Here is a 27,239-nt window from a genome sequence, read left to right as displayed (position 1 = left end):
CACCCGATCCCGAAGTATCGGAGATGTCCATTTATTATATGAAAAGCCCTAATGTTAGTCATGAAGAGCATGCTTGTAACTACAACAATCCAAATTTAGTCATCGATTTGGATTAGCATGGCCCCCTTAAGATTATTCCACCCTAATCTGGCATTCTTTAGCAGTGCTTGAGTTTGGCTCAGGGTAATATTGAGAACAAACTGAACGGTGCAAGAATGCCATGGGTTAAACTAAGGATCCGTGCCACATCGGAGCCGATAAAACAACTTCAATGATTTCCCACACGTCTCGCACATTGGCCAGATGGTTGAAGTGCACAGAATCCGGGCCCCTTCGTTGACAAGTCTGGAAGTGCCTTTCGTGTCCAACAGGCTGCCGACTCCTGTCAGATAAGGTCGCATATTGGGTCTTCCCTGGAGCCAATCCTCCTTAATGTCCTCATCTAGTTGCCCATCAAGTCGAATCGGGATTCCTGGCGTCTGTTTCTTCTGCCCTGAAATATCGAGGTGATTGTTGTTATTTGAGTCTTGCACGGAATTTTCGCTATAGATCCAAAGAGCAAGGCATGCGATCATGAGAGCCCGGCCTTCATAATAGCCGTACATATTCGAATTGCGGATATATCCAAACAGCCGGCTAGCATGTAAGGCAACCAAACGAGCTTCTGTATCGTTCTGTGAAATCCAAGATCTGAGACGCCTTTTAGAATAGACGATATCAACGCTGGTGACCCGATAGCCACAGTAGCAGAATAGCTCACGCAATGGCACAAGCAAGAGGATTCGCATGCAATGGTAATGGTGTATGACGACAGATCTCAAATAAGATGACCTTTGAGCATCACTGCGCTCAGGGCAAAGAGCCTGGAGGTATTTCACCCCTGGAAATGTCTCTGACGTCCTCTCCGAAGCATAATTCAAAGCCTGCCGAGGTGAAGTAAGACTGTGGTATATTGATCCTTGGTCAGAATTGCAATCACGGGAGTAGTGAACAGTTTGCCTAAAGACCGCCATCATAAGCAAGAGTATTGCAAAGTCATCTAGGCCGCGTCTGGGCTCCAGATTCTTGTATAAATATTCCAATTCGTCACGCATATCTTGACTTCTATGTTCACCTGAACGACCGCAAATTAGCAAATTCAGACACTGGTTGTATTTTGCAAAGAAATTCCTGAAGCTTACCGAGCTTATTGGCGCAGTCATTCCACGACTCTGCCGTCGGAGCATGCCACAGGCTTTCCACGTTGGGCATTCTGAGCCGAAGTAGATCGGTCGGAATAGTGGGAGGTAGGTCAAAGTATAACATGTATTGGCTATCAACAAGCTGATAGCCACGAAGCCGGTTAGCATCCCATAGGTAAGCGATTTCGATGGATGGGTTTTGAGATTTACCCAACATATATAAGCCAGCCGTCGCATACTTTCAGAATGTACCCATGCTTTCCAAGTTTCTGAGAGATTTCCTCTCTGTCTAACGACATCTGTCCGATCAATCTCAATGAAGCAATTGACTTTACGGCACAGAGTTGCCACAAGGCTTCTGCAAGATTGCGCATGTTCCATGAGTCTCAGATCACCTGAAAACTGCATTCCTATGAGGTTAAGAAGAGCTGTTTGGGCGAGCCATGGCTGGCAACTGGTCTTATAGTCTCTCTCAATCTAATTGATTGGTAATCTATCTTGGAAGATGGGTAAAAACCGAGTGAGAAACTTACTGTCAAGTTGATTGCTCTCCGGAGAAATTCTTGAAGAATATCTACACATTCTATCGCAGCTGGATTCCGCGAAAAATGAGATCCAGTGACGATTACTCCAAGAATAAGTAGCCAATGCTCACGACTAGGATCGAATGTTGGCTGGTGAAGCATGGGAAATATGAAGTTGAAGTTCTCAAAGTAAAGCTGCATGAAGGCAGAGCACGCAGCCAATGAGGGGAATTCGCCAGCTGCAAACGGCATGTGGTAGCCGTTGTCTTTGTTGAGCGTACGAAATGTACCCAAAATTCTGTTGTAAGTCTCGATAGGTAATGGTTGAACATGACCAAGGTCCTCTGCTTCCCAAACAGAGGACCCGCCCTCACAATCGGGCCTAGGAAAGCAGAATGCCCCCATGAGTGGAGAGTAGATGCTTTTTCCTTCACTCTGGTTTTGAGCACCTGTATGGGCTTGTAGGTGACAGCTTGAATCTTCTAAGCCATGACGACGGGACCGCCCTGTCCATACCTTTCGCAAGAAATCGTTGAAAAGTAAACCTTGGCCTTCATGGGGATCTGGGCTCGATCTGGCGTCACAGAAACTCGGTACAGGCGGTCTGCTTTGTGTGGTGTGTGCAGAGCCTTTGGTAGACCAAGGAGGTACACCGTGATTTTGAAGCTCCAATTCCTGATCAATGGGCTGCCCCAGACATCTATCTTCGTAATTCAAATTTGCCATTTGATTCGGAAAAAATCCCATGGAAAGATTTGGCAGGTGACACTGATACAATGGAGAAAACAGATTAAGGTCGTCCCAAAGGCGCGTGCCCTGTGTCGTTGCATTATTGTGATTGCGCTGCCATCGGAATTCCATGTTTGATTGCTGCTCATCACAGACATCCGGTCGGACCATATTTGTCTGTGCTATACATTGATTGGGCTGAAGAGTCGTTTCAAGCGAGGCATCTGCCAAGGTAAACAGACTATGGTGGACGGGATAGTTGGTACTCAAGGACGGAAAGGTCGCTGGTTCAGGTGGATCGCAGGACTCTAGCATCGTCTGGTCATTTGCATGTGATGCAGAGGTGCGGGAAGCAGGAAAGCAGTCCTCAGTATCATGGATTGGGTCTCGTGGGTTATTGCCTTCTTTTCCTAATCTCGAGTGTCCATACCAGCATACAATGCCTTTGGATTTGCACCGACCACATGGGCTGGCCCCATCACACCGAAGCTTCGATTTTGAGCACCTTTTACAAGCGTGCTTTATTCTTACCCCAGTACTTGGGTTCCTGTCGGTTTCTAATGATGGGTTGCGATTGATTTCGGTGTGCACACTCATATGTCGCCGAAGGGTATCTCTAGAACAGGTCTTGTAATAAGTCCGATATTGGTCAAAGCGGACAAAGAGCGACAGCAAACTGGCAAAGAATATGGTCTTACCTCCTCGCAAACTTCAAGTCACATATTGAACAACCAAACGGCCGCTCGCCGATATGGCGCAGCTCGTGCCTTGATAAGTGCCCAGCCCGCTGAAATGTTGCGCCACAGGTGCTACAGACATGAATGTGCGTAGGTCCTCCTTCCATGGTAAAAATTGGATGCAGAACATAAAGCAAAGCTGCATTACATCAAATATTGTCAAATCAGACAACAAATCGCAATAAATAAAATGGTGGAGAATTTGAAAAGAGGTGCGGAATTTCGCGGTTAGTGGGGAGGTGATGACTCGGATGCGGTGGTCAGCTGCAGAGCAGTAGGAAGGTAGGTTTAAATACCGTTGGTCGTTGTAGCGCCTGAGCACCCACCTGGGCACCATCGGGCCAATGACAGAACAAACTTTTTCATTACAAACGTTACACCCCCAGGTAATACATTGCGCTAGTATACGACTAACTAGCAAATGGAAATATTCCTTTGTTGGTAAGGCGAGCACTTTATACCTCTTCACTGCGACGCCAGCTACGTAGGCGCAGCTATGTTCGAAAGAGTTACAATGGCTAGTTTTTATAGGCAGGTCTGTCACGTCAATGAATGGCACTTAGGAAAAAATCAGACCTGACAGTCAGGATTTTCTCGAAGAGCCCATATTTAAAACTGAGCGCAATTCACGAAACCTGAGTATTATCGCACTTATTCTGCTGCGGTCAATTTGTCATATGGCTTTCCGATGGCTCATCACAAGACTTCCAATTTCCATAGCACAACTTTCACCGCCCATGCAGTATATCTATTGGCTTCGTGAAATCGATCTAGGAGGCGAAGCGAATAGGAATTTTCCGTCTCAAGACATCCTTTCAAGAACACTCTAGATAGCTCATAGCTAACTAGGTTTGCATGATCAAGCTAGACAAAATTGTTCTTTTGGTCTGCTAAATTGGACGTGAACGTTCAAGGTGTATCAATTGAAAGACAACGGTTGAGACTGAACCAACCCTCAAACTCAATCTCTTGTTATTCTTTTTACTTCCTGAAGATTGCCGAGTAGTTTTGATTGGATGTGACATAGTAGAGCGTACACATTACATGGTTTATTGTCTTTCTCATAATGGTTATAATACAGCTAATATATGCCTGTAAGAAGACAACCACTGTAACAGCAGCAGTTTGTGGCTGTGCCAGCTTACGTATCGGCAGAACAAGGCCGTCAGATGTGTTAAACTTCTTATGGGACCAAGGCCCTGATATAGAGCTCGGCTTCAGGCACCAGTTGGTACCTGAGGCCTTGGATACTATATACTAAACTAGCGCTAGCTTAGTATATATACTCAAAAGAATTTTGTATAAACTAATAAAATAGCTCTTTTTGGAAAGGGGGGGAGGGGGTCCCAATCAACGGGTATGTGTCTATGCCATGTTTAGAAAGATTTGAGAGATTTGCAGGGTGTCAGGTTCAAAGAAAAAGGAATGTGATTTTTTGTTTATCATGGATCCGATAAGTTAATGGTCATAACTGATGAAGGGAAGACAGGAACCCACCCTGCAGATGCTTAGCGGCCAGACCAGCCGGTCTTAGCGGCACGGATGCTGGAGGGAAGTTCTAGGATGACTTGACTAGCTTGGTTGCAGGGACTGAAATGTGATATAGAGTTGGTATGGACCATAAAAGATGATGTTGGGAAGAAGAGAATGGGAGCGAAAGAGAAAGGCGCAGAGGGTGCAGGTTCGTTGAGGAAGAAGTGGTGAAAGTTATTTTTTTTTCTACCCGCTTGTCCTCTTTTTTTCCCCTCATCTGCAGGTCTCTTTCTCCCTTCATTTTCTCCATTCAGTCCTGAATTTACGGAGTACTTTTCTTCTTTTCTTCTATTCTTCTTGCATTCCTACTCGATTGCTCTTCCCCGCTAGTTGACTATCTGTTTCTTCTTATAACTACTTTCCTTTGCCTTGTTATCTCTTCTTCCTCTCTCCTGATGCTTCAGGATCTTGTCCTTACTTATTGTGTTTGACACACTATTTGTAAATCACAATATAGATATTCTGACATTGTTTTGTTAGAAGAAGAGAACATATCACCCAAATAAATAATATAAAGAACATCAAGATTAAAAATAACAAAAAAGGCTTAAAAGAAGCGACAGGGAAGGATTGAAAAGTTCGAGGGCGAGGAACCCACAAGAGAAAAACTAAGCAAGATCCGGAAAGTCTCGCCGCTTTGTCCAGCCGAAAGAACTCTGGCCTTGTTTCTTCATTCTTCTTCTCTCTGTGTGTCTGACTGAGACTCGCGCTCTCTCTCTCTCTCTCGCTCACTCGCTCTCTCTCTCCTCTTCTTCTTCCTCTTCCTCTTCCTCTCTTGTTCTCATCTACTGATCCATTTCTCTCCTCCCCTCCTTCTCCTCCACCCCCTTTCCCTCCTCCCCCTCTCTCCACCGACCTTATCTCGCCCCTATTCACAACCTGACTCCCTTGTTGATGCTCTGACGATTCGATCGATTTCTTCTTCCTCCAAGAAACCGAATCGGGTAGTGCAGCCACTGGACTGGTCTGTGCATCCCCAATCTCAAATCGTCTCTCTGTCCAGAACCATCCACCGAGAGTCTCCATCCTTAGTGAGATCCGTCGTTTTGTACCCTCTTTATCGACTGTTCTCACCTACGGTTACGGGCTGAGATCATCGGAACGAAACGAGAAAAAATAAAAAGACTCGACCCAGAGTTCGAATTATTCGTCGGTTTTACGCAAACTCAGCAGGTGCTGCAGGTGTTTTGCAGTAATTATTTTTCTCTTTCTGTATTTATTTTTTTTACCGAAACCCCGCGAGAAAAAAAATCTTAGGGAGATCCCAGCATCTCTTCTCCGACCTTCCTTTTCAGACAAAAGAACGCCACTCTCATTGCTCACTTATGGCCAGCCACATCATCGGCAACCGCAACAGCACTCCGGAAGCTTCCAAGTCTAGTCTTCGTCCGCCTTCCTCTTCGCGAAACCTAGGGTCGCATCAGTTGCGAGCATCGGCCGATATGTCGGGCTTCCCCTCCCCGCTGTCTTCCCGCAGCATTCGTCCTTCGTCCGAGGTCTTCTTCAACCAGCAATCGCAAAACTCGAACAACACGGAGGATCCTCTGGATCGTGCGGCTCAGCAATGGCTCGCGGACATTGATCAGTACGAGACCACACTGGAGGAGATGGCGGCGGCCACCTTGGATCAGGATTTCAAGGACGAGCTTAGTGCCATTGAACAATGGTTCCGCGTGCTCAGTGAGGCCGAAAGGACTGCTGCGCTCTATGCTCTGCTGCAGCAGACCACGCAGGTGCAGATTCGTTTCTTCATCCAGGTCCTGCAGCAGATGGCCAAGAGTCACCCGATGTCGGGGTTGTTGTCTCCGGCCAACTTTGGAGAGAAGGGTAAGTCCACTTCAGTCGATTGATAGCAAGGGCTAATCCTTGACGTCGCTACAGACGCTATGTCCAACCGGCTCAACGATGCCATGTCCAAGTTGAATGTGGACAGCTCACGAAACTCTCTGGGTCGCCCGCCCCCCTCCCCGGGCGCCAAGCGCAACTCTGGACTCGATTCCTCCACTATTAACGCCATGTTCCCTGATGCAGCGGCGGCCATCGCCAAGAAGAAGGCTGAGTTCACTCAGCAGACCGGCAATGCGCCCCCTTCCAACCGGAACAGCGCTGTCTTTGGAGATCGGACCTCCTTCGTTGCTCCTACCATCTCAGCCCCAGACAACAATACCGACAATCTGGGCCAGCCTCCCGTTTCTCCTTGGGTGCAGCGCGGCTCAGAGCCCCAGCCTCCCATTGCTCGGCCCAAGTCCTCCTCGGGCCAGCAGCCAATGGGCCAGTTTAGCCAGAATCCCTCCAGCCTGCGTTCACCTTTGCCCACCCAAACGGCCACGATTCCTGCTCCGGAGATTGATGCTCCGCTGCTCTCCCCTTACAATGTTGGAAATGCCAGCTGGGCTTCCATGACCAACACCCCGATGACAGCTACGTTTGGGCAGCAAGCACAGCACCCCCCGCAGGGTTCGCAGGCCGATATGGTGGCTAACGCGACAGCAATGAAATTGGCCGCGCTGTCGACCGTGAACAACCGGATTGCGCTTGATGATGCTCGCAAATATCGCCGGGCCCGCTCGAACGATGGCCAGGGCAAGAACTCGGTCAGCCACCTCGGCCCCCCGCCTCTGGCCAGCCCGGGACTGCCCACTCCTAACCAGCTGATGGCCAATCAGTTGTTGAATGCTCAGCAGCTGGCTACCCTGCAGGCGCACCAGCAAGCTGCTCTGGCTGGTCGTCGCTCTCGTCCCACCTCGCCCGGAATCGCCATGCAGGGCGGTGGTCTGGGCCACATAAACTTCACCTCCCCGCAGAACAACGGGTTCCTCGCTGCGTACGATCCCAACAACCCGCTGATGGGGAATGGGCTGAGTGCGCTGGGCATGGGGCAGTTCGGGTTGGGCGGTCACGAGGGCTACCTCTCGGACCACTCGGAGGTGGCTCGCGGCCGGTCGCCGCGCGGTCGTCGGGGCAGCTCGAAGCCGCCAGAGGATCCCACCGACCCCGCCCTGCTGAAGGATATTCCCAGCTGGCTGAGATCGCTGCGGTTGCACAAGTACACTGATAACCTGAAGGACCTCAAATGGACGGAGTTGGTTGAATTAAGCGACAAAGCTCTGGAAGAGCGCGGCGTGAATGCTCTGGGCGCGCGCAACAAGATGCTCAAGGTGAGTCCAGAGGTATCGAAGCAGAAACACGGGCCGAGCTAATAATCGAAACAGGTCTTTGAGCAAGTTCGCGAAGCCAAAGCCGAGGGCAAGCTTGACAACATTGCTTGAATGCACCGATTGCATCCACACTCATTCATGCACTCATTCTTGAATTGGACGACGTTTCTGCTTACATTCTCTCTACTGCATTAATTGACCTAGATTGGCTTGGGGCATACGTGGCAGGATCCGAAATGAACCTATGAGCGATCTCATATCGGCATGAATCTTTGGGAGGAAGTTGCCTAGTAATGGTGTAGGCTGTTGGGGTTTATTTTGCGTGATGCTTGAGGCTGCGTCTCAAGGTTGTTGATGTTTACGACGGCTAGGATGTTAATGTTATAATTGGGCCAGGGATATGAGTTTGACTTTTGTTTTGTAGATATCGTGTATGACGGAGGATGAAGTGAATATTGCTTGTCAGATAGTAGCTGCGTCTGGAATATACTATGATGTCCGTATGCGAAGAATATTGTGTGAGTTATCGTGAGTAAGAAACAGCCCAGCTACGGGAGCTTTTGAATCCAAGGCGGAACAACGCGGCAGAATAGCCATCTGACTCGTTAGTAACATCACCATCACCATCACCACCACCCGGTTAACCTCAATCCACCCATTCGCATTCAACTGAAAACGAACAACGGACAGCCTCCTCCGCACCTTGCGAACAGGACACCCACATATCTTCTCTCTCTCTCTCTGTGCATACATCTAGACTCGAACACAAGCAACCCAAAAGATGCCCCCAACGAAACAAGAACTCTCCCTCTTAATCAACCCGCTCGTCCCGGAATCCCTCCAACACAACAACCGAGTATGTGCTCAACCCCCTACCAAACCATCCCATTACAATTCAATCTCCGCCTGTCGGCTCTCTTCCCCAGCACTCCCCCAACTCATCACATGCACACACCCCCACAGTTCCCTAAACCCATCACAACCAAACCCCAGTAACAAACACACCCATAATCTCCCCTCCCCCCCCCCCCACAAGCCCATTTGAAATCAACCAAGCTAACCACGACATAGACCCTCACCTCCCTCCACAGCCTCACCTCCTTCCTCCTCGGCCTAACAGCCGGCATCCTCTCCCTGCAATCGATCACCGGGTTCGCGTTCTACGCGGGCGGGACGGTGCTGGTGTCGCTGCTGTTCCACGCACTATTATTATACCGGTCTGGCGGGGTCGGGGCGGGGGTGTATTTCGCGGGGGCGCAGGGGGAGATTGAGGGGTTGGATGGGCGGACTGGGGTGGTGGACAACCGCCACAGGAAAGCTGCTAGTGGGAAAGGAGGGGCGACGGGAACGGTGATGGTGCGGCGTGCGGCGTGGAGGGATGTGTGGCTTGGGGGTGGGGTGTTGGGGGAGGCGTTGTCGGGGTTTGTGTTGGGGTGGGCGGGGGTCGGTGGTGTTTTGCGGTAGAGTTTGGGTCTGTTTTTTTGTTTCTTGTAGTGCAGTTTGGGATGGATTAAGAAGGTTGGGAGTGCTGGCTGGGTTGTCGGGGGAGGGGCTGGTGGAGGGGCTACGCTATACTATGCTCTGGTGCTTGGTTCAGGGTGAATGGCTGAACTAGAAAATACATTTTGTCTATTCACTTGTATATACTAGCGGGGTATCATTTTCAAATACTCTAGCTCGCTCACTCACTCAGCGGACCGGAGGTTGGTGTGCTGATTCGCCTGTATGATTTCAGATTGCCCTATTGAACGGTCAGCATAGCGTTTACCAGATAGACAGACTCTGTACTCACCTTCGCCAGTGCCCATAAATAAGGCACATAAATCACCTCGCTGCGCGCCTCTTCTCCCTCATTCCCCTGGACATTGACCCAGACGTTCCCCATCATCAGCCCCGCGAACAAGCTCACCCCCATGATCGGGAGGATTGCAACAAAAGCCCACATAATAGCCTCCTTCCCTGCAAGCTGTACCCCCGCCTTCGCAGCAGCAGACAGCCCATCCAGCATTGACAGAGAACTCGTGTCGTGCACATCCAGCGTTGTGCCGCCACTACTGAGCCCTAGAATGACCGCCGAGTTGCCAAACTTGTTGTTGAACACGCTGGTCATGACGGTCAGGCCAATGGTGCCGCCAAAGGGCAAGGACACCTGCATCAGAGACATGGCGGGAGCAATCCTCTCTGGCCAGATGCCTGCGGTGTGCAGTGAGGAGGACACCAGGCGTAATCCAATTCCCGCCCCTGTCATGACCATCATGCCGCTGAGGAGGCTTGTATCCCTGGCGCTGATGGCGTAGGAAATCACCGCCAGACCGATGGTGCTGAGGACTGCACCCAGACTGAGAGGGAAGAAGGTCTGCCGAGGGTAGATGTTGCACATGTATACCGCAGCGTAGACGCCTCCTAATTTGTCCATTAGTAGGCTCAAAAACAAAATGAAGAGACACGTACCTCCTAGGCCCGGGATGTAGTACAAAAGTTCGCGTCCGGACTTGGATGTAGAGTATCCTGCCACGAGAATGTAATAGATGCTGATGAAGTAAAAGATGGAGTAGGACGCTGATTGAGTCAGTGACTGCCACCCTGCCCTAAATGTGTCTCGACTTACCTGCTCCCGTTGCGAAGGTCAAGATCGCAAGCCAGATCGTATCTCTCCGTTCGAAAAGACTGTATGGCAGCGTCGCAACATGTCTTGGGAATACCCTCGCGCACAACCTGCCTGGCTCAAGCATATATTCATAGAGGAAAAATGCCGGAAAACAGACCGAGCCCACGATCAACGGTGCAAGAACCTGAGACGACGACCACGAGTAGGTCGCACCTCCCCAGGTCGTCGCAAGGATGATCAGCCCCACCCCAAATATAAAGAGGATCGATCCTCCAATATCTACGGTTGCGAGAGCCGGAAGCACCGATGACCACCTGGAACCTTTCTTGAACATAGAACCCTCGACCAGGTCGTGTCGCAACAGCACATACACCAGGATATGGCTTATGACAGTGATCTTCACCTCATTAGCACATAAACATCTCATGGAGCGGTTTTGGCACTATCTCACCGGGATAGGAATCACAAAGCAGTATCTCCAGTTAGTCTGTTCACAGTCAGCAGCTGTTCCGCGCAATAAATTCCATACACTCACTTGGGTTAGATACCTAATTTCATCGTCAGCAAACATCTAAGACAGCAGGGTAAGAGAAAACATACCCTCCCACTATGGGCCCCACGGCATACCCTACACCCCCAACAAGAGTGAACAAGGACTTGTTCCTCCCATTCTCTTTCAATGAGACCTTATCCGCTAGGATGATCATGACCAAATTCCCCAGCCCCGCGGATCCCATCCCCTGCAACGCCCTACCCAGCAGCAGCATCCCCCATGTCTGCGCCGCCGCACACAGCACACTCCCGACAAGCATGAGAAAGAGCGCCGTCTGCAGGATCAGATGCCGACCAAAGACGTCGGCGAGCTGACCGAAAATTGGGATGAAAGTCGTCGATGTCAGGCTGAAAGCCGTGATGATCCAGTTCAACTCGTCGAACTTGTCTAGAGGTGCTGAATTAGCATCTGGCGTCGGAGGATCGCTGTGTCGCGCGAGGATACTACTGACCAAAGTGCGACGCAATGACCGTTGTCGCTGTGGCCACGATAGTCAGGTCTAATGTGGATAGAATGAAAGGCAGAGAGAGGCCGGCGATGAGTCGCAGCCGGTACATGCGTTGCTGACGCTTCCGCTCATGACAGATGCTGCATTTCTCATTGATATCTGTATGGTTGAGAGCTTTAGCTGAGTCCGCGGTCGACCCGAGTGGTGACAACTCGAGGTCCATGTTACGACCGACAGCGGACTTGGATAGATGTCCTTGCGAGTGATGTATACAGGGCGGCTTTGGCGGGGAAGGCTTTGAGCCATACCGCTTCTGGTAGAGGTATTTGATAGCTGTAATGATCATTCTGCAGAATGTGTAGCTATCAGGGGACTGGAATCGGGTGGAAGTGGTAGTCTCTGTATGTCAACTTGGAGCTATCCAGGACCACAACAGGTACTTATATAGGCAGCGCGTGTCCTGCGCAATCTGACACGAAGCTGCCTAAAGGGAGCCATCTCACTATGACTCCATATTAGGAGAGAGTTGCGAACTTGCCAAAAGATTTTGTGGCGGAGTGAAATGAAGCCGCGACATTAAGAACGTCCCGATTAGGCAAGTGTCACGGAAGCCCTTTTGATTCATTTCGCGGTGCCTCCCGGATCGGGTAAGGGTTGCGAATAGCCAGCCCTGCCCTGAGCTTAATTCCAGCCGCTTATCCGCCTGATTCTCCAGGCAACAATGTCTCAGATCTCAACAGCTTGTCTCACGCATCGGCCTCGTGTCGGCCCCCATTTCGAACCGCTCGGACTCTATCCGCAGTCGAAGGGCTTTTCTTGACGTCAAGGCTCTATCTGGCTCTTCTGAGCACCAGAGATCGTTCAGATCGTGTACAGTTCATCCCAGCGCCCAAGTTGACAGATAGCCTTTTGAGGGTCATGAGCTCTCGTACTCCTGCTGCTCTACAGACTGAACCGCTTTTTTCTTTGTCCGTTCGAGAGAAGGGACCAGAGCAACCATGTAGTCGTAGCCGCGGCTGCACCTGACCTTGTGTAGTGGTCTACCCTCAAGAGCCCCGACGGTCGAGATACTTCCCGGGATGCTCTCCCGGACCAGGTCAAGGGGCCTTCATTTTAAGCTTATCTGGCTCCACAATGGCTTGGTCCCTGGCTCTCGAACCAGCTCCGCGGAGGTAAACACGTTCCTTTCAAGGCGCTCGTCCAGGGCAAGTGCGATGTACGTGAATTTAAGAAGTAGAATGCGGATCTTCCCAGCGTACGATACGCGCGAGCCATAACACCTAATTCTACAGTGTGGGCGACACTAGCGATATTGCCAGAAAATGTGCATTAGATCATGTTCGTCCACCCTCAATTAGTTTCATCTATATACAATCTAAGTGACATCAGGGGGTATAGTGTCGACCATAAAACCAAAAGAGTATCACAAATATATCCATAGGTCCAACAATCGCTGTCTTCATGTCAAATGACAAAGCAAGAAAAATCATTCCAAATATGTTCATGTCGAGAGAACGCTCCATCCAGGGAGTCTCATCTTGATTCTCTTTTTACTCGCAGAGTCTTCACTCGAGCTCCTCGGGCGGCGCATTGGCCAGAGCACTCTCAAGAGCACTGGTCAAGTCGATGTGGAAGAATGGCCGGTTGATGCCCTGCACCACCGCCACCTTGCGCCGGTTCCGGTACGCCTTGCTGTCGTTCAAGTCATGCTGCAACTTATCCTCGGGGACGCTGCTGATGTCCGAAGCCTCCTCGATGCCACGAGTCTCGCGCTCTGTTGTGTGGCCTTCGTGCTTGAGACCATCCTCGACGTCCCGTTTCTGTGCGACGTGCTGTGCATGCTGTGCGTGTTCGTTGTTGACCAATTCAGCGTGCGCAGCGGCAGACGAGCGGCCTTCAATTTCAGCCACGCTGAAGATCGGCTTCCAACGGTGGAATCCGTTGTCGGAGTTGGGAGTCGGGTAGCCGAAGCCGGCGGCGGCCAGCGCCCGTTTCGTCCACCGGTTGTTGATGTGAGCAAAGTGCCACTGCACGGCGCGGGGCGAGGCGTAGAGATCCAGCTGGTTGCGCACGTCGATCAGGTTCTGGATGGAGGTCACATCGACGTTGTTAACGGAAGAAAAGTCGAGCACAACAGCACGGAGCAGAGGTCGTTGCGAGCGCTGGTCCTCTTGGGCAGAGTTCTTGCGAGGGCCGGGATCGTTCCAGGGCCGGTCGCCGCGCTGCTCATACGAGAACGGAGTCGTGCGTCGTGTCTCCCGGAAGATGGTCTGGACCAGAGCGTCGGTGTAGTGGTTCGCGTTAGGGTAGTTGAAGCCTTCAGAGAAGCGGTAGATAAAGATACCAGGATACGGCTGTTCCAACTCCACTTCAGGATTCGAGCCGTCGGCGTGGTTGAGCGGAAGGAAAATCGAGCGACGAGACCCATCCTCATCATTATCCGGGGTGTTGGCATTGTTGCCCGAGCCATACTTGCCATCGCCTTGCACGAGATGGTCGCCAATGACCGAGTGAATGGTAACGCGGCCGAGAAACTGGCCACGGGCCTTGGCGACACGGAACAGGAGTACGGCCACGGAAACACAAATGGTGCAGTAAATACCATCCTCAATCGATGAGAAAACGGTGACAATGACCCCAATGAAGAAAATGAGCGCATCAATAGGGGAGACGCGCCAGAACTGGTAGACAGTATTGGGAGGGGTGATCAGATCTCCGACCGCGTGGATGATGACACCAGAGAGGGCAGCCTGGGGGATGTAGAAGAAGACGGCGGTCAAGGCATAGATAGCAAGTAGGACAACGACCGCGGTGATGATACCAGCCAAAGGAGTCCGAACACCAGCCTTCGACTTGATTGCAGTACGGGAGAAAGATCCAGTAGCAGGATAAGCACCCAAGAAAGGTCCGAGCAGGTTCGTCACACCAATGGCGACCAGTTCCTGGGAGGGATCGATGGTGTAGTTGTTGACGCGACCGAAGGACTTGGAGATGGCAATGTGTTCGATCAAGAGGACAATGACGCAAGCAGGGAGTTGTTGCGCGAAGACTGAAATGACTTCGGAATCAACACGAGGGACCCCGGCATCTTTGAAACCTGTGGACGGAAAAACATTAGTTTTATACCCAGCAGCAGTAGACAGGTAAAAGCATACCTCTCGGAACGTCGCCAATGACATTGAACATAGGATTATCCTTGCGGTGCAGATTGACGGCGGCACTGATCATCGTGTAGAACAGAATGACAAATACCGTACGCAACGTCGACATGAAGAACCAAACCTTGGCCTTTCGGGGGTACTTGCGAGCAAGATAGTTGCAAGCTGAGCGGATCATGTACAGCATCGCCAAGGCGGTGACTCCCAGAGCAGCATCAATACCCGCGGATGGCAGGTGTTTGAGCGAGTTAATTATGATCATGTACGTTGCATCGCGGGTGGAGAACGAGGCCGACTCGCCGAGCAGATTCTTGACCTGGCCAGAGGCAATGTTGAGCGCGGAACCGGTCATGAATGCGGAAATGGCGGGCAATGGGATGAAATCCACGATGAATCCCAGGCGAAGCAATCCCATAGCACAGACAATACCACCACTAATGATTGCCAGACACGACGCAACGATATGTCCCGGCACATCCGGCAGCTTCGTTTCGGCGTCGAGGACGATAGTTCCGACCAGGGTAGACATAACAGCGACGGGCTAAATGAGAACGCATTAGAATGATGTCCGGTAACCACACGCGATACAGAGAGGGCATACCCCAATGGTGATATCCTTGGAGGTGGCAAAGAACCAGTAGACCAAGACACCCATAAAAGACGAGTAGAGTCCATATTGTACTGGCACTTCGGCCAGCTTGGCGTAAGCCATTCCCTGGGGAACGACGACGGCGCCGACAGTAATACCTGAGTGTCCCAATTTAGACCGGATCATGACATCGTATTTTGCAGGATGACTTACCAGCCACCAGATCTCCCATGAGCCATTGTGTGTTGTACCTCGTTATCCACGATAGGAACGGGAAAAGTCTGATGAAGTATTGAGCTACATCCCTCCAGCTGGGAGTGATTTCCTTGAACCATTCGGCAGTGGTCGGCTCGTGCTCAAGGTAGGAATAGGTGTCGATAGTGCCGTAGGAAAAGGTGGATTCGCCTCTGGTGACCGGATCGGCATGGGCGCCTAGAGGATCCCGGTATGGTTGCTTGATCCCCAGACCCTTGGCCAACCCTTGACCGACTTTTGTTGTGAAGTCTTTCGACATCTTCGTTGTGGTCGACTCGGGTGGCGATACCGGCGAGTTGTATGGAAGTAGGGCTAAGAAGTGCCCGGGACCACTAGACCGCTAGGGCTCTGTCGGGTGGTAGCAAATGGAACACTTCAAAGGGATATTAGAGCCAGAGGAAAAGGCTCCGATTGATATCAATAAAGTCAACCTCCAGAGATGTCAATTCAAGATCCCAAGACGACCTGGGGAGGGGAGGTAATATAGTAGTGGTGGTTAGTGGTGGAGGCGGGAACCAGGTGGACTTAAAATGGGGATCGGGAAGCCAAGAAACGATGTCGTGATCGGGAGCTCCGAACGCGAAATATCAAAATTGCCCACCCGAAGCGTCCAAGGTCGGAATCTAACCGGACAATGGACAGACAAGACAAAGCTAAAGACCAGGCTAATTCCAGGACCGAAGATGCACACTACTTAGATCTGTCCCTGCTTCCAAGAAAACACAGATATTGGATGGTTGTGTGGCTTGAGCGGCGCACCGTGCGAATGGGAAAGGAGCAACAACTGGAAAGACCGCGCGAGCTGTCCACGGGAGAATATCTATAAATCCGGGAAACAAAAAACAAGAAAAAAAATAAAAGGAAGCGCTGAGGGAGTTTAATGGAACAGCGTCGTCAGAGAGCGAGCGGGTGACACGAGTTCTCATCGCCCGTGGGTGTTGATGCAGGCTGATCATCATCACTAGCACAGGCCCCAGGAGGCAACCAGGCAGGGGGGTGGGGGAAAGCACTAGCATACACAAAGGTCGGCGAAGGACAGATTACCCACCGTCCGACATGGAAAGCATCCAAACAACCAGTCTAACACAGGGAACACGCAGACGATGGCGGCAGCTGATCCACCAAAGATCGCCAAGGGCAAAGGAGGGCAAGCCAGAGGACAGAGGGTCGTGTAAAATTGCTGCAGGCCCCGAGGAGATCCTTTCAAAGCAGCATGCAATACGCATACATGCGCGGAGGGGAGTCTAGTCTACTCTGAGTAGTTTAAAGAGGCACCAGGAGGGACAAAGCTTGTCAGAAACCAAGCTGGCGTAAGAGAACCGTTTCGGTGGGTTGGTCTGGAAGCGACGAAGATGACGATGTGCCGTGGGGCAGCGAGGATTCCGCCCACCGGCGGGGCCCACGGGTTAAGCGTGTGGGCAACATTATCCGACCGGTCGAGCCGCAGATGCTCGCTCGTGTAGATCACTCAATGTTTGACCGGATGGATGAAATGGTGGGAGGGTGGAAGGGCTGGAAGAGGGAGAATTTGGGTTAGTGAGACACGACAACCACGACACCATAACGATACTGTGTAGAAACTAAAGTTGATGAAGAAGTGGACTGGAAGAGTAGGTCAAGTTCAAGTCTCCATCTGATAATTATTGCCCAAGGCAGACCGCCCACCGACGAGGAGATTTCGACGGGATCGCCGCCAATCAGAGAAATCCCAGGGCAATGGAGACCCTCAGCGCAGTGGACAAGTCCAAACCAATGGGATGAACGGCAGAACACGCCATCGCAGGGGTTGATGATGAAAACCTTTTATTTGAGGGAGTGTCCACGTGTGGGTTCGCCATGACAAGAGAGGAGTGAAAGTAAGAGGTGCATGAGTGCATGATTGAGGTAAGGCTTGTCTAAATCTGTTTGCTCTTACAGCCTGCATCAGCATTGGCATCCTTCTAGGCTTTTACTACACACATCTGTGTGACAGGACTGGCAAGATGCCAGATTTAAAAAAAAAATAAAATAAGAGACTGCTGAGTAAGCCCATGTTCGCTTCGCTTTGCCGACAAGTCTTGGCAGGTCGGGAAGAGTACGTACGCTTCAGGAGATGAACGTACGTATACCGCACTTACTCCTGTCGAAGTCAGAGTCAGTGCTTCTTGCTTCTGTTGATGATCGGTGTAAACACGCGCATGAGTCTTTACATCTTACCCACGGGGAATAAAACTCAAATGGGATGGGACAGGTCGAACTGCTAAGCACACAAACCACACTAAATGAACTACACTACTATATGAAGCTGGGCAACCGCTTGCAGAAGCCATTTCTCACGCTGACCCTCAAATTAACCACCGGGTCTAAACACCCTCGCGCAATAAATCTGCCAATCACACCATCCTCAACTTCTCTTGACTTGCTGCAGGGCCTCCTTAGCTACGTACGGAGACTCTGAATCCTAGTACTTTCGATGCGCCCCAGTATTGCGCCATCAATCTTATCGTGGTGACATGATGGCTATGCAACCCACTCAAGCAGTCACATTGTGCAGAACACCAGACCATTGGATAGAAAGTCAGAGTTCGAGCGTGGCAGCCATGCAGCCATGGCTTGATGTTTTTTCAATTGCATCCCAAATGATCCACTCACGCCCCTCGTATATCCAACCCAGCCCCAATCTCTTGGAGATTCTTTTTTTGCTTTGAGATCTGGCAGCTTTTTGCTTTCTTTCTTTCTTGCTCCGAGGGCGGCGCTGGCTCCACCATGGTAACCTGTCAGATGCCTCGCCAAATCGAAAAGCCTATTGCCAGATAACTGTCCATTAGATTATACAAGTAGTACACTAACCACTAGAGAGCCACATCCTTGCTGAAAGTTCACGGCGGTATGTCCGCCACATCACGGACTGTGTATGATTGAGGGACCAACCCCGAAAGGACCGAACCAGCATGGGCGCAGTGCTACTGCAGTCGCCACAGAGGACGACTCGAATGAAAGCCCTTAAGACGAGTCGCCGAAAACCACTGGTTCAATCTCGGACATAACCCAACATCGGACATCGTATTCCCTCTGAGCTAGTCCTTATTGTCCCGCGAGCACGACATCCTAATTCATTCCCATCGAACCCCAATCGCAAGATCGAGCTCGGCTGGATGGTTCTCATGTGAACATACTGCTTTGGATTGAACAACCTTCTCACCTCACAATCTACCAATCAGTAGGGTCTCTTAGCCAGGAGACATGGAAAGTCAATGCTTCCGAACACGAGATATCCTGCCTTGTTGGAACTCCTGTGCCGCAATCATCGTCCATAGGATGTGGTATCCAGAACCTAAGACTTTTGCGGCCACTCGTGATGGCCCAAGGAATGCTTCGATGGGAACTACCACTATTGCCTGTGCCGAACTCGGCTAGGATGAAGCTGAAGCTGAAGCATTCACAATCCCGGGTACGGAATGGCTCATGGCCGTCAAGGATGGCGTTTCTGCTCCATGACGAATCTGAGGTGATTGATCTCGCGAATGAAGCCCACGACCGCAGCAGCATCCCTGGGAGATTATGCAAGCGGTAACTGGAAGACCCGTCTATGCTGTGCTGCACACTCGTAGCGTCATGACGGGTTCTCTGCGATGCAGGATTGAGACCTAGCAGGAGTCTAGGATCGTAGACCACCCTGATCCTTTGCCACCACATTGTATTTATCACATTATGGCATCATGATGGAATAGAGCCGAGCTAGAATACCTCGACAGGCGTTTCATGTCCCTCTATTCCGTTCCAACTCGTCTACCCTGCATGGATTTTGCACCTAGAAGCCTGGGTCACGTTTAGACTAACGCTGTATATAATACTAGCAGTACTAACAATATAATCTCTAATACTTGGCTCTTACTCCAACTGTGTGGTCCTACCAGACAACTCCTTAACAGCAAATTCATGGTTACTACCACTTTTAGATAATATATCTAACAACTTTTATAAGTATCTTTGCAATATCTGTAAGTTTATCAGTACTGTATACTATTTTATGCCCCTAAAAAAATAAGAAAATAATCAGTAGAAGGATTGGATTTTAAGAATTGAGAAGACTATTGTAGGATCGTTTACTACTGCTTATCGCGCCGCAGCCCAGAAACAGTAGACCCACCACTGTTGCGATATCAATTATGCAGGCAGTCTCACTGCTATTATTACACATTTGAATCACTACTCTGGCTTTGGAAAGCCTCACACGGGTTGCAGCCCCTGGGTGGGTCGACTCGTCTAAGGTCTGTTCTTGAGGAATAACAAAATAGTCGATTGAGAATACATTGACAACCTTCGTAAGACTATAGTCAGTCAATATCATGGGTCCTGGTATTTCCGCATTTAGTAGCGTCAACTAAGCGAATCGGAGTGAGCTTAAGACCAGAACAACAGATTCGCTTTACAAGACTTATGTATTCACGGACGGACTGTCAAGATGTGAAAGAATCGCGAAAATCCACCTTTAAGGCTGAAATATTAGGCTGTGTTACTCTCTCACAATGAAACCTCCTCCACCCCAATCACAGCGACCCCTCCATTGAGATGTCAAATCACGAAAACTCAGCTTTTAGACTGGCTCTACTGAAGACGTGTTGTTTGGGACGCGGCGAGACATTGTTAGTGTATTACTATATGACTAGTCCAGATCTTTCTGATCTAACTATGTTATCTTAGGTTGTTGGCTGCAAGATACTTCAGGTGTAGGTGTGGTCGTCCGGTGGTAAATAGGGTTAAACTGGATTGAGGATAAGAGCAAACTTCAATAAGCAAGGCCTCGCGAACCAACTCACGACAGGGCTAGGGGAACCGGAGAAAAAGCTCTGAGATACAGGAGAAGCAGAAGAAAAGCAGCGCATATACCAGAAACAGGGAACCAAATCTATCATCTCAGTGCAAGGTGACTCTTGCCATTTGGCGCAGTTGGGAGCCCTCCCTTACTTATAATAAAATATCATGCGGGCATCCATTTAGAATACCCAACCTCAACGCCAGAATTGTACAAAGGTGGCTGCAGAACATGTGAGACTTTCGGCTATCACAATTGACCACACAGGATGAATCTCTGACGGGTGTAGACAGCCATACTGACTTCGAGACGAGTAGCAGGGAAGAGAGTCTCGGTTTCGCTTCACCCAAAAAGGGCTACTACACTCCAGCATTCCTGTGGGATGCAAAGATATCCCTGCACACCCCGATCTTGCTTGCCGGTCAACAGCTATCATTGGTGGATGTTCGATATCATATCTGCAACTGTTCTGCAGAAGTTGTCCGTTTTATAACCAGTCTGTATGCTAAGCGCGAAGACAACAATTTCCGAGAAGAATACAACCACCCCCGTCAATCCGAACAGTGAAGATGGCATATGATGGACTTTTCGGCTAGATCCAACCGTTCAAGCATGCGTGGATAAACGACTCCTTCCCCACAGTAACCCATAGGCCCTTGACTGTCGGAGTGGGGTCTACTCCTTGTATGTCTTTTCTTAGATATCTGTTACAGGCAGGGGCGGTTGGATGAGGCTTGAGTTTCTGGCACAGTGAGCGGCAGGTCGTTTTGCAAGACGAATGCGGCGTGTTGTCATAATGAGCCGGTATGGTTGAGGTTTTCTATTCAGGTAGGGATTTGACCATGCTAATTTGGTGTATAGTTTGTTGTTGGGTTTCTGAATATTTGCGCGAAGAGCAGTGGGAGCAATGGCAACGGGAATGGCAGTGGTACTGGCGGCGGTCATAGAAAGTAAAGGTAATCGTAGCATACGCAGGCAGCACCGAGGAATAGTTCAGTTTCGTCTCCTCAACGTGTTCTTACCCCTCTCCCACCAGAGAGCACCAGAAACCTATAAATACAGATTGTGATCCTCACAGTCAGACTCGCAATCCGTCTCACACCCTTCCACATGGCGGCGGAGACTGCGCAGCCCGCGGCCATCCAAGCTGTCCGGCCAGCTCGTGTACCAGTCCAGAAACTCCGGGATCGAGTCAAAGCGCGGCCGCCGTCCGTAGAGTACCTGCGGCGGCTCGAAGGTCGTCGCCTCGTGCTCCATAAAAACCACGCGCCATACCCACTCCCGGATCTGGGGAGCGTCCGAAATGCCTTCATCCGGGAGCTCAATCCCCTCCATATCCTCCTCGGAACCCTTCCGGCAGTAGAGGTACGCGCTGTACCACTTTGGATATTTCCCCGAAGTAGCCGGTGCCCATGACCACGCCCGCCCGCACCTCCTATTCCACATCCGGGCAGGCCGGGATTTTGGCCTTGTTGATCAGGTCCGAGGTGTGCTCTGTCTCCAGCCGCTCCCGCAGCCACGCACAGTCCCGGCGCACCTGCGCTTTGTACTGGTCCCGCTGCGCCGGCGTGTCCAGGCCCGGGAGGGGTTCATATCGGCCGCCTAGCACAACAGCCCGGCCTTAAGGGGCGCGACGCCTGAGTGGCGGAAATTCGGGGTCTTCCACCTCGTGGGCATACGTCAGGAGTCGGCCCAGCTCCTCACAGCAGGAAACGGCGGCTCGGAAGCGAAATCCTCGCCCTCGGCGGTCGCCCACTCCTCCGCCTGCTGTTGGAACACGTCCTGCAGGGTGTGTCAAGTAAGATCCGGCGGGCTTCCGGCGTGCGGAGCCGCGGCGGGTGGATCCCGTCCAGGGCGAACAGGGGCCGCGTGCCCTCGGCCAGCAGCGCGGGGCACAGCCGCCAGCTCCCGCGTCTGGCGGAACCGGTTGCTGGTGTGGCGCGCGGCGGGATTGCTGTGGCTGGCCGTCTCGTCGCGGTCCAACTCTTTGAACCGGCGCCACCGCTGCATCAGGCAGATTCGTTCCTTCTCGGTTGCGAGGCCGCGGGCGTCGATCTCCGAGATGCGGTCCTTAAAAAACCCTCGGTTAGCGGCCGCCATGCGCGTGCGGAACCGATCTACGGCTGCTGCATGGTCTTGTCGTTCCGCGTCGAGGGTCGACGGGTGGGTGCTGCTGCTGACCGAAGCGTTCGTGGACATATTGAGATTAGAAAGCCAACAAGGTTGCGCAGGCTTGATGCGACTTGGGAAAGGAGTGGTTGGCAATGAGTAGAAAGAGGGAATGGAGTTAGTTCTCTGGAATTGAGATGATACTCAGGATTTATTTCATCTTGTCTTCCTAATTACGTGCTGGGAACCCTACTACTACTCTATAGGTTCTGAGTATATACTACTCTTGGAGTCTAGAAGACCATACTATAGAAAAATAAATCTAATTATAAGTAAGAATCAGATCTATAGTTAGTTTAGCTTAGCGTAGGGCCCTGATTATTCCTAAGGTACTAAGTATCCTTAGATTCTATTACAGCCTAGACTTGGATACTATTAGTATAATAATATCTCTGCCCCTACTAGTAACTTTTTTCTAATACTATAGAGCCTTGCTATAAGAAACCTCAGTGATTTTAATTTCCATATATTGTAAATTTTTTAAAGTATTCTTTGCATATATTACGAGATTAGATCTAGAGACTCAGGCTATTTCTATATATAAATTCTTTCAATGTTATAAAAGAACTAGACTAGCTTAGATAGATCATATATTTAGTATGAGTACTTAGAGTCAACTCGCAAACAGCAATGACGAGTGCCGCATTCATCAGACCTGACATCACAGGCGACACATTTTGCTCTTCATCTTGATTCTGGGGATCCGCGATCAACACGAACGCAAGTTGCGGGGCAAAAGCGCTATTCCAAGTTACTTCGTGACTGCATATATCGAAACACCTAAGACAGAATACGCAATAGTCCCCGATTAGATTCAAGATGACATTACCCCTCCCTGCCCCTCACGTTCCAAGCATATATTTGCAATCCACCATCATACACATACAATCGGTCTAGAAGAATGTCCTCTGTACACCTTGTGCTCTTGGCAGCACTGTCAGCTCCACACAATATACACATATTCCCATATCTAAGCTGCCTCAGAGATTGCCTAGTACGCATGTGTCTACAAGTTACAAAGGACAGCTCCCCTCCATCATAAGTCGATATCATGCAGGACCATAAGTTCAGCACACACACCCAGACAGACAGAGGAAGCGAAAGGAAATGTACTCAACTCAGCAGCCACCACAGCAAACCCGCTTCTCACGGGGTAACCTCGGCCAGCACCAACCGTTGAGCTCCCCTTTGCTATACACCATCCCTGCGTGACCAACCCACTGAACCCCGTCGTACTCCCCTTCACCATCACAAACCGTACAACATACCTGTACTCCATCCATATAAAAGCCCCCTTCCCCGCAAACCAAATCCCAGACTGAATCAAACAAAGCCCTCCAGCTTCCCGGTGGGACAAAAAGTAAAGAAAACCTCTTCTCCTTCAAAACCAAGCCCCATCCTCGCCGATGGGCAGAACTGGCTGAACCCTGTACAGTACAAACTCCTAGTCCAGTCTCCCACCTGTCGAAACCATCCCTTCTTTCCTGACAAGGCCTAGACCTGCCCGGAGACAAGCGGTTACTATGTAGAGTAAGAAGATTACCATGCGCGGACAAACTCACGCAGGAGCAATATCAAAACCCCCCACTCCAACCTGAAACCCAGAGGAGCGTCCTGCAAGACCCCGGGCTGGTGTACAGTCCATACAAGGCCAGATAAACACTCCGACCAGAGTGGTTGAGCTCTATCAATTTGAGGCCACAAGTCGATGGAAACAAGGGCAGGGGACAAAAATGGGGGTGGTGAGATTCGCTCGATTTAGTGTGTGTGTCCTGGATCCATCTATCATGTTGGTCTATCTGGTACCAGAAGGTGGAGTGTGCGGGTTAGGGTGACTTATTAAGTACATGCAAACATACAGCACGATAGGCTGTCCGTTTTATCCAGGGTTCTGGTATTCTTGCAGCCAACCTAGGGCTGGCTTGCTTCAAGGCTGGTTCTTGGAGTCTCATCGCGAGGTCTGTCTCACCTTCTCTATAAACTTTTACACAAGGTTTTGTGAGCGATCTGGGGGAAGAAGGTTTCCTTGGCTGGGAAGAAGTCCAACGGTTACGCGACTCTTGATTTGACGTCTTGGACTCTTAAGGCTGGTGTTGGGTGAAAGTGCTTAAGTGATGATAGAGTCCCTCCTCCGCATCATCGTCGTCTGCCGCAATAGGCTCATACTGAGAATTGTGCGATCACTCTGATATGCTGCTGGACACGCCTCATCGTTAATTTCGCAACAGTGTTAGTAAAATAAGGGCACAGCTCATCAATCCGCACAATCTACGTAACTACAATCAATATAACGGATATAGTGAACTGCGCTCGCGAGTGGAGCGTCACATGCAATAACCAGAATCATGCCGATAGTCTATGGAATTTAAGAAACAAAACAATCAACCTTGTCATCTCTCACATGTCCTTGCAATGACGCCCCTTCTCAGTCCCATGCAAGTATGAAAAGCAGCACATCGCAAAGAGAGTGGCTCGCTCTGTGAAACCTCTCATGAGTCATCCCACTGAGCCCTGGCCGACTTCAAGCCTTCCGCGAGCGAAGCATGTAGTCAAGGAACAGGGGGAAAACGACATTAAGCATGGGGAAATTTTAATAGGGTCGTAATGGAATGGATCATGGGATGAACAGGAATGCAAGAAAAGGAAAGAAAAGAAATATCCATTGTCATCTTCCGAATTCTTCAATGCAAACGCCATCGCAAGAGTCAATGTCATCACATAAAACACAAAAGCAAAACCGAGCAACAGCACCAGGGCAGAAACCCCCCACATGGTATCATAAGCGAATCTCAGAAAGCCCCAGCGCATCATCATCATCTTATACTGTCCAACCCGAAGAGAATTTACTGAGAGGCGCACTGCACACGCTCAGCACCGGGAGGAACGTCATCCTCATCCTCATCCATGGAGTTGGCAGCTCCATGGGCACGTGCCTGGGAGTACTCGCTGGAATCGATGTCTTCGATCTCAAAGTCCTCAACCATGGCATCAGCCGCGGGCTTGGCCTGCTCCATGCGAGGAGGCAGGACTTGTTCGAGCAATTCAAGATTCTTGAGCTGGTCTTTCTCGGGGAACTTGACGTCGAACTGGATGTACAGGTTGCCATAGTCGTGGTGGCGGTAGGAAGGCATACCCTGGCCCTTGATGACCTTGATGGCGCCTGAGAGAGATGTTAGCAACTCGGTGGGCAACATTCGGACGGGGATTACTAACCAGGGGTGATAACCTCCCCAGGGGCGATGTTAACAGTCAACCACCGGTCGTCCAAGTGCTCAATGTTGATGGTACCACCGGCGAGGGCAGTGAGGAGGTCGATCTCAGCCTGGTAGAAGAGGTCGTCATCCTTACGCTGGAAGCGAGGGTGTGGCTTTTGCTCGATCTCAAAGACAACATCACCGGGCATAACGCCGGGCATCTGGTCACCCTCGCCGCGGAACTCGATCTTCTGTCCGTTCTTGACACCCTTGTCAACGTGGACGTGAAGGACCTTGCGCTCAACCACGGTCTTCTTGCCGTTACAGCGCTTGCAGCGGTCCTTGTCGCGGACGATCTCACCCTCACCGTTACAGTCAGGACAGACAGTCTGGAAGCGCTGAATCATAGGACCCATCTGGCGCATCATCGTCTTCATACCGCTACCGTTACAGCCCGTGCAGGACTTGACGGCGCCCTCTTTACCACCGCGGCCGTCACAGCCGGAGCAGATAACGGACTTCTGTAACGCAAGCTTCGATACCTTACCACGGTAAATGTCCTCGAGGTTGACCTTGTGGACGTGGTGGATTGTGCGAGCCTTCTTGGGACCCTGATCGCGCATGCCACCGCCGAACATGCCTCCGAAACCACCACCGCCGCCGAAGAACTGGGCGAACAGATCCTCAGCACCCATACCGCCGCCGGCACCGCCATGCTCGAGACCCTCCTCACCAAGCTGATCGTACAAAGAACGCTTCTGAGGGTCTGAAAGAACTTCGTACGCGTGGGACAGCTCCTTGAACTTCTCGGCAGCTTCCGGGTTGTTTGTGTTCTTGTCTGTTCGTGAGAGAAGACACTGGTTAGTGCACCGAACGATCTAGACGGCACACTTGCGACTGGAAAAACACGTACCCGGGTGGTATTTCAAGGCACCCTTTTTGTAGGCGGACTTGAGTTGGGCCTCAGTGGCCGAGGGGTCAACCTAACCGTCTCCCTGTCAGTTCGCGTGTTCAGGTGAAAACTCAAATCCAGAGCAAGACCTACCCCGAGGACGTCGTAATACTTGGTTTCCTTAACCATTTTGAAATGAATCCGAGACTCTGAAGCAGCGAAGGATGGAAGAACTTGGGTGATATGAAATCAGAGTAAACTTTTCGAAAGGGAAGCAAGAAAGCAGGTTCAGTCAGATAAGTCTACAACTCAGGGTATTGGAAGAAGCGGAGAAGAACGAAAACAGGGATCAAAAAATGCCGTCTTTCGAGCAACGAAACGCGCACAGCCACTAGATGTAGAGGAAAGAAGGAAGTGGGGGTTGAGGAGAGACGGAGAGGGGAGACTGTGAGAGAAAGAGGAGCAGAGAGGAGAGAGAGTGGGATAAGAGAGCCGGTAGTGAAGCAGATACTGATCGGGGATTATCAAAGCCAGCCTCAGCAGCGGCGAAGAAAGAGTAGGCGGAGTAGGCTGGTAAATTACTGGTAACAGGCACCGAATTTGCCAAGCGTCCCGAGCGATCTGAAAGATTTTGATACCGGAGATACGATGTGGCGAAACTCCGAGAGTATAGAAGATTCCGAGATTATAGAGAGATGGATTAAGAGGATTAAAAT

At 50.7% G+C, this 27,239-nt stretch overlaps 7 protein-coding genes across 7 annotated transcripts; 2 read left to right on the top strand and 5 right to left on the bottom strand.

Annotated features, from left to right (window-relative positions):
* Positions 1–230: 230 nt before the first annotated feature.
* Positions 231–3,278, bottom strand: BP01DRAFT_362086 (uncharacterized protein; the record flags this gene model as incomplete). The annotated part of the gene is made up of 7 exons (XM_025576206.1): positions 231–1,114; positions 1,182–1,323; positions 1,421–1,510; positions 1,715–1,755; positions 1,837–2,844; positions 2,966–2,991; positions 3,133–3,278. The coding sequence occupies 7 exons, from the start codon at positions 3,276–3,278 to the stop codon at positions 231–233; spliced, it is 2,337 nt and encodes a 778-aa protein (XP_025436064.1).
* Positions 3,279–5,880: 2,602 nt separating this feature from the next.
* BP01DRAFT_13793 (uncharacterized protein) lies at positions 5,881–8,101 on the top strand. Its single transcript, XM_025570537.1, has 3 exons — positions 5,881–6,531; positions 6,586–7,862; positions 7,917–8,101. Exons 1-3 carry the CDS (start codon positions 6,030–6,032, stop codon positions 7,971–7,973), a joined length of 1,836 nt encoding a protein of 611 aa, XP_025436063.1. The 5' UTR covers positions 5,881–6,029; the 3' UTR covers positions 7,974–8,101.
* A 405-nt stretch (positions 8,102–8,506) lies between these two features.
* On the top strand, positions 8,507–9,326 carry BP01DRAFT_388199 (EMC6 family protein; the record flags this gene model as incomplete). The annotated part of the gene is made up of 2 exons (XM_025577802.1): positions 8,507–8,718; positions 8,934–9,326. Exons 1-2 carry the CDS (start codon positions 8,644–8,646, stop codon positions 9,324–9,326), a joined length of 468 nt encoding a protein of 155 aa, XP_025436062.1. The 5' UTR covers positions 8,507–8,643.
* Positions 9,327–9,543: 217 nt separating this feature from the next.
* On the bottom strand, positions 9,544–11,817 carry mfs56 (putative MFS multidrug transporter; the record flags this gene model as incomplete). The annotated part of the gene is made up of 8 exons (XM_025577801.1): positions 9,544–9,603; positions 9,655–10,265; positions 10,314–10,421; positions 10,471–10,867; positions 10,922–10,957; positions 11,006–11,018; positions 11,071–11,410; positions 11,475–11,817. 8 exons carry the CDS (start codon positions 11,815–11,817, stop codon positions 9,544–9,546), a joined length of 1,908 nt encoding a protein of 635 aa, XP_025436061.1.
* Positions 11,818–12,809: 992 nt separating this feature from the next.
* BP01DRAFT_310423 (SLC26/SulP family anion transporter) lies at positions 12,810–15,941 on the bottom strand. The gene is made up of 4 exons (XM_025572417.1): positions 15,432–15,941; positions 15,231–15,376; positions 14,627–15,170; positions 12,810–14,568 (listed from the first exon to the last, which is right to left on the bottom strand). Exons 1-4 carry the CDS (start codon positions 15,730–15,732, stop codon positions 13,037–13,039), a joined length of 2,523 nt encoding a protein of 840 aa, XP_025436060.1. The 5' UTR covers positions 15,733–15,941; the 3' UTR covers positions 12,810–13,036.
* A 5,377-nt stretch (positions 15,942–21,318) lies between these two features.
* BP01DRAFT_412885 (uncharacterized protein) lies at positions 21,319–22,467 on the bottom strand (the record flags this gene model as incomplete). The annotated part of the gene is made up of 4 exons (XM_025578975.1): positions 21,319–21,648; positions 21,713–21,826; positions 21,973–22,050; positions 22,129–22,467. The coding sequence occupies 4 exons, from the start codon at positions 22,465–22,467 to the stop codon at positions 21,319–21,321; spliced, it is 861 nt and encodes a 286-aa protein (XP_025436059.1).
* Positions 22,468–25,280: 2,813 nt separating this feature from the next.
* Positions 25,281–26,712, bottom strand: BP01DRAFT_286745 (type I HSP40 co-chaperone YDJ1; the record flags this gene model as incomplete). The annotated part of the gene is made up of 4 exons (XM_025571470.1): positions 25,281–25,597; positions 25,651–26,469; positions 26,545–26,614; positions 26,677–26,712. 4 exons carry the CDS (start codon positions 26,710–26,712, stop codon positions 25,281–25,283), a joined length of 1,242 nt encoding a protein of 413 aa, XP_025436058.1.
* Between the last annotated feature and the right edge of the window lie 527 nt (positions 26,713–27,239).

Source organism: Aspergillus saccharolyticus (genome assembly GCF_003184585.1).
Source record: "Aspergillus saccharolyticus JOP 1030-1 unplaced genomic scaffold BP01scaffold_1, whole genome shotgun sequence".
Classification (NCBI taxonomy): Eukaryota; Fungi; Ascomycota; class Eurotiomycetes; order Eurotiales; family Aspergillaceae; genus Aspergillus; species Aspergillus saccharolyticus.
Note: the sequence above shows the minus strand (reverse complement) of the source record. Positions and strands in the feature narration are given on the sequence as shown.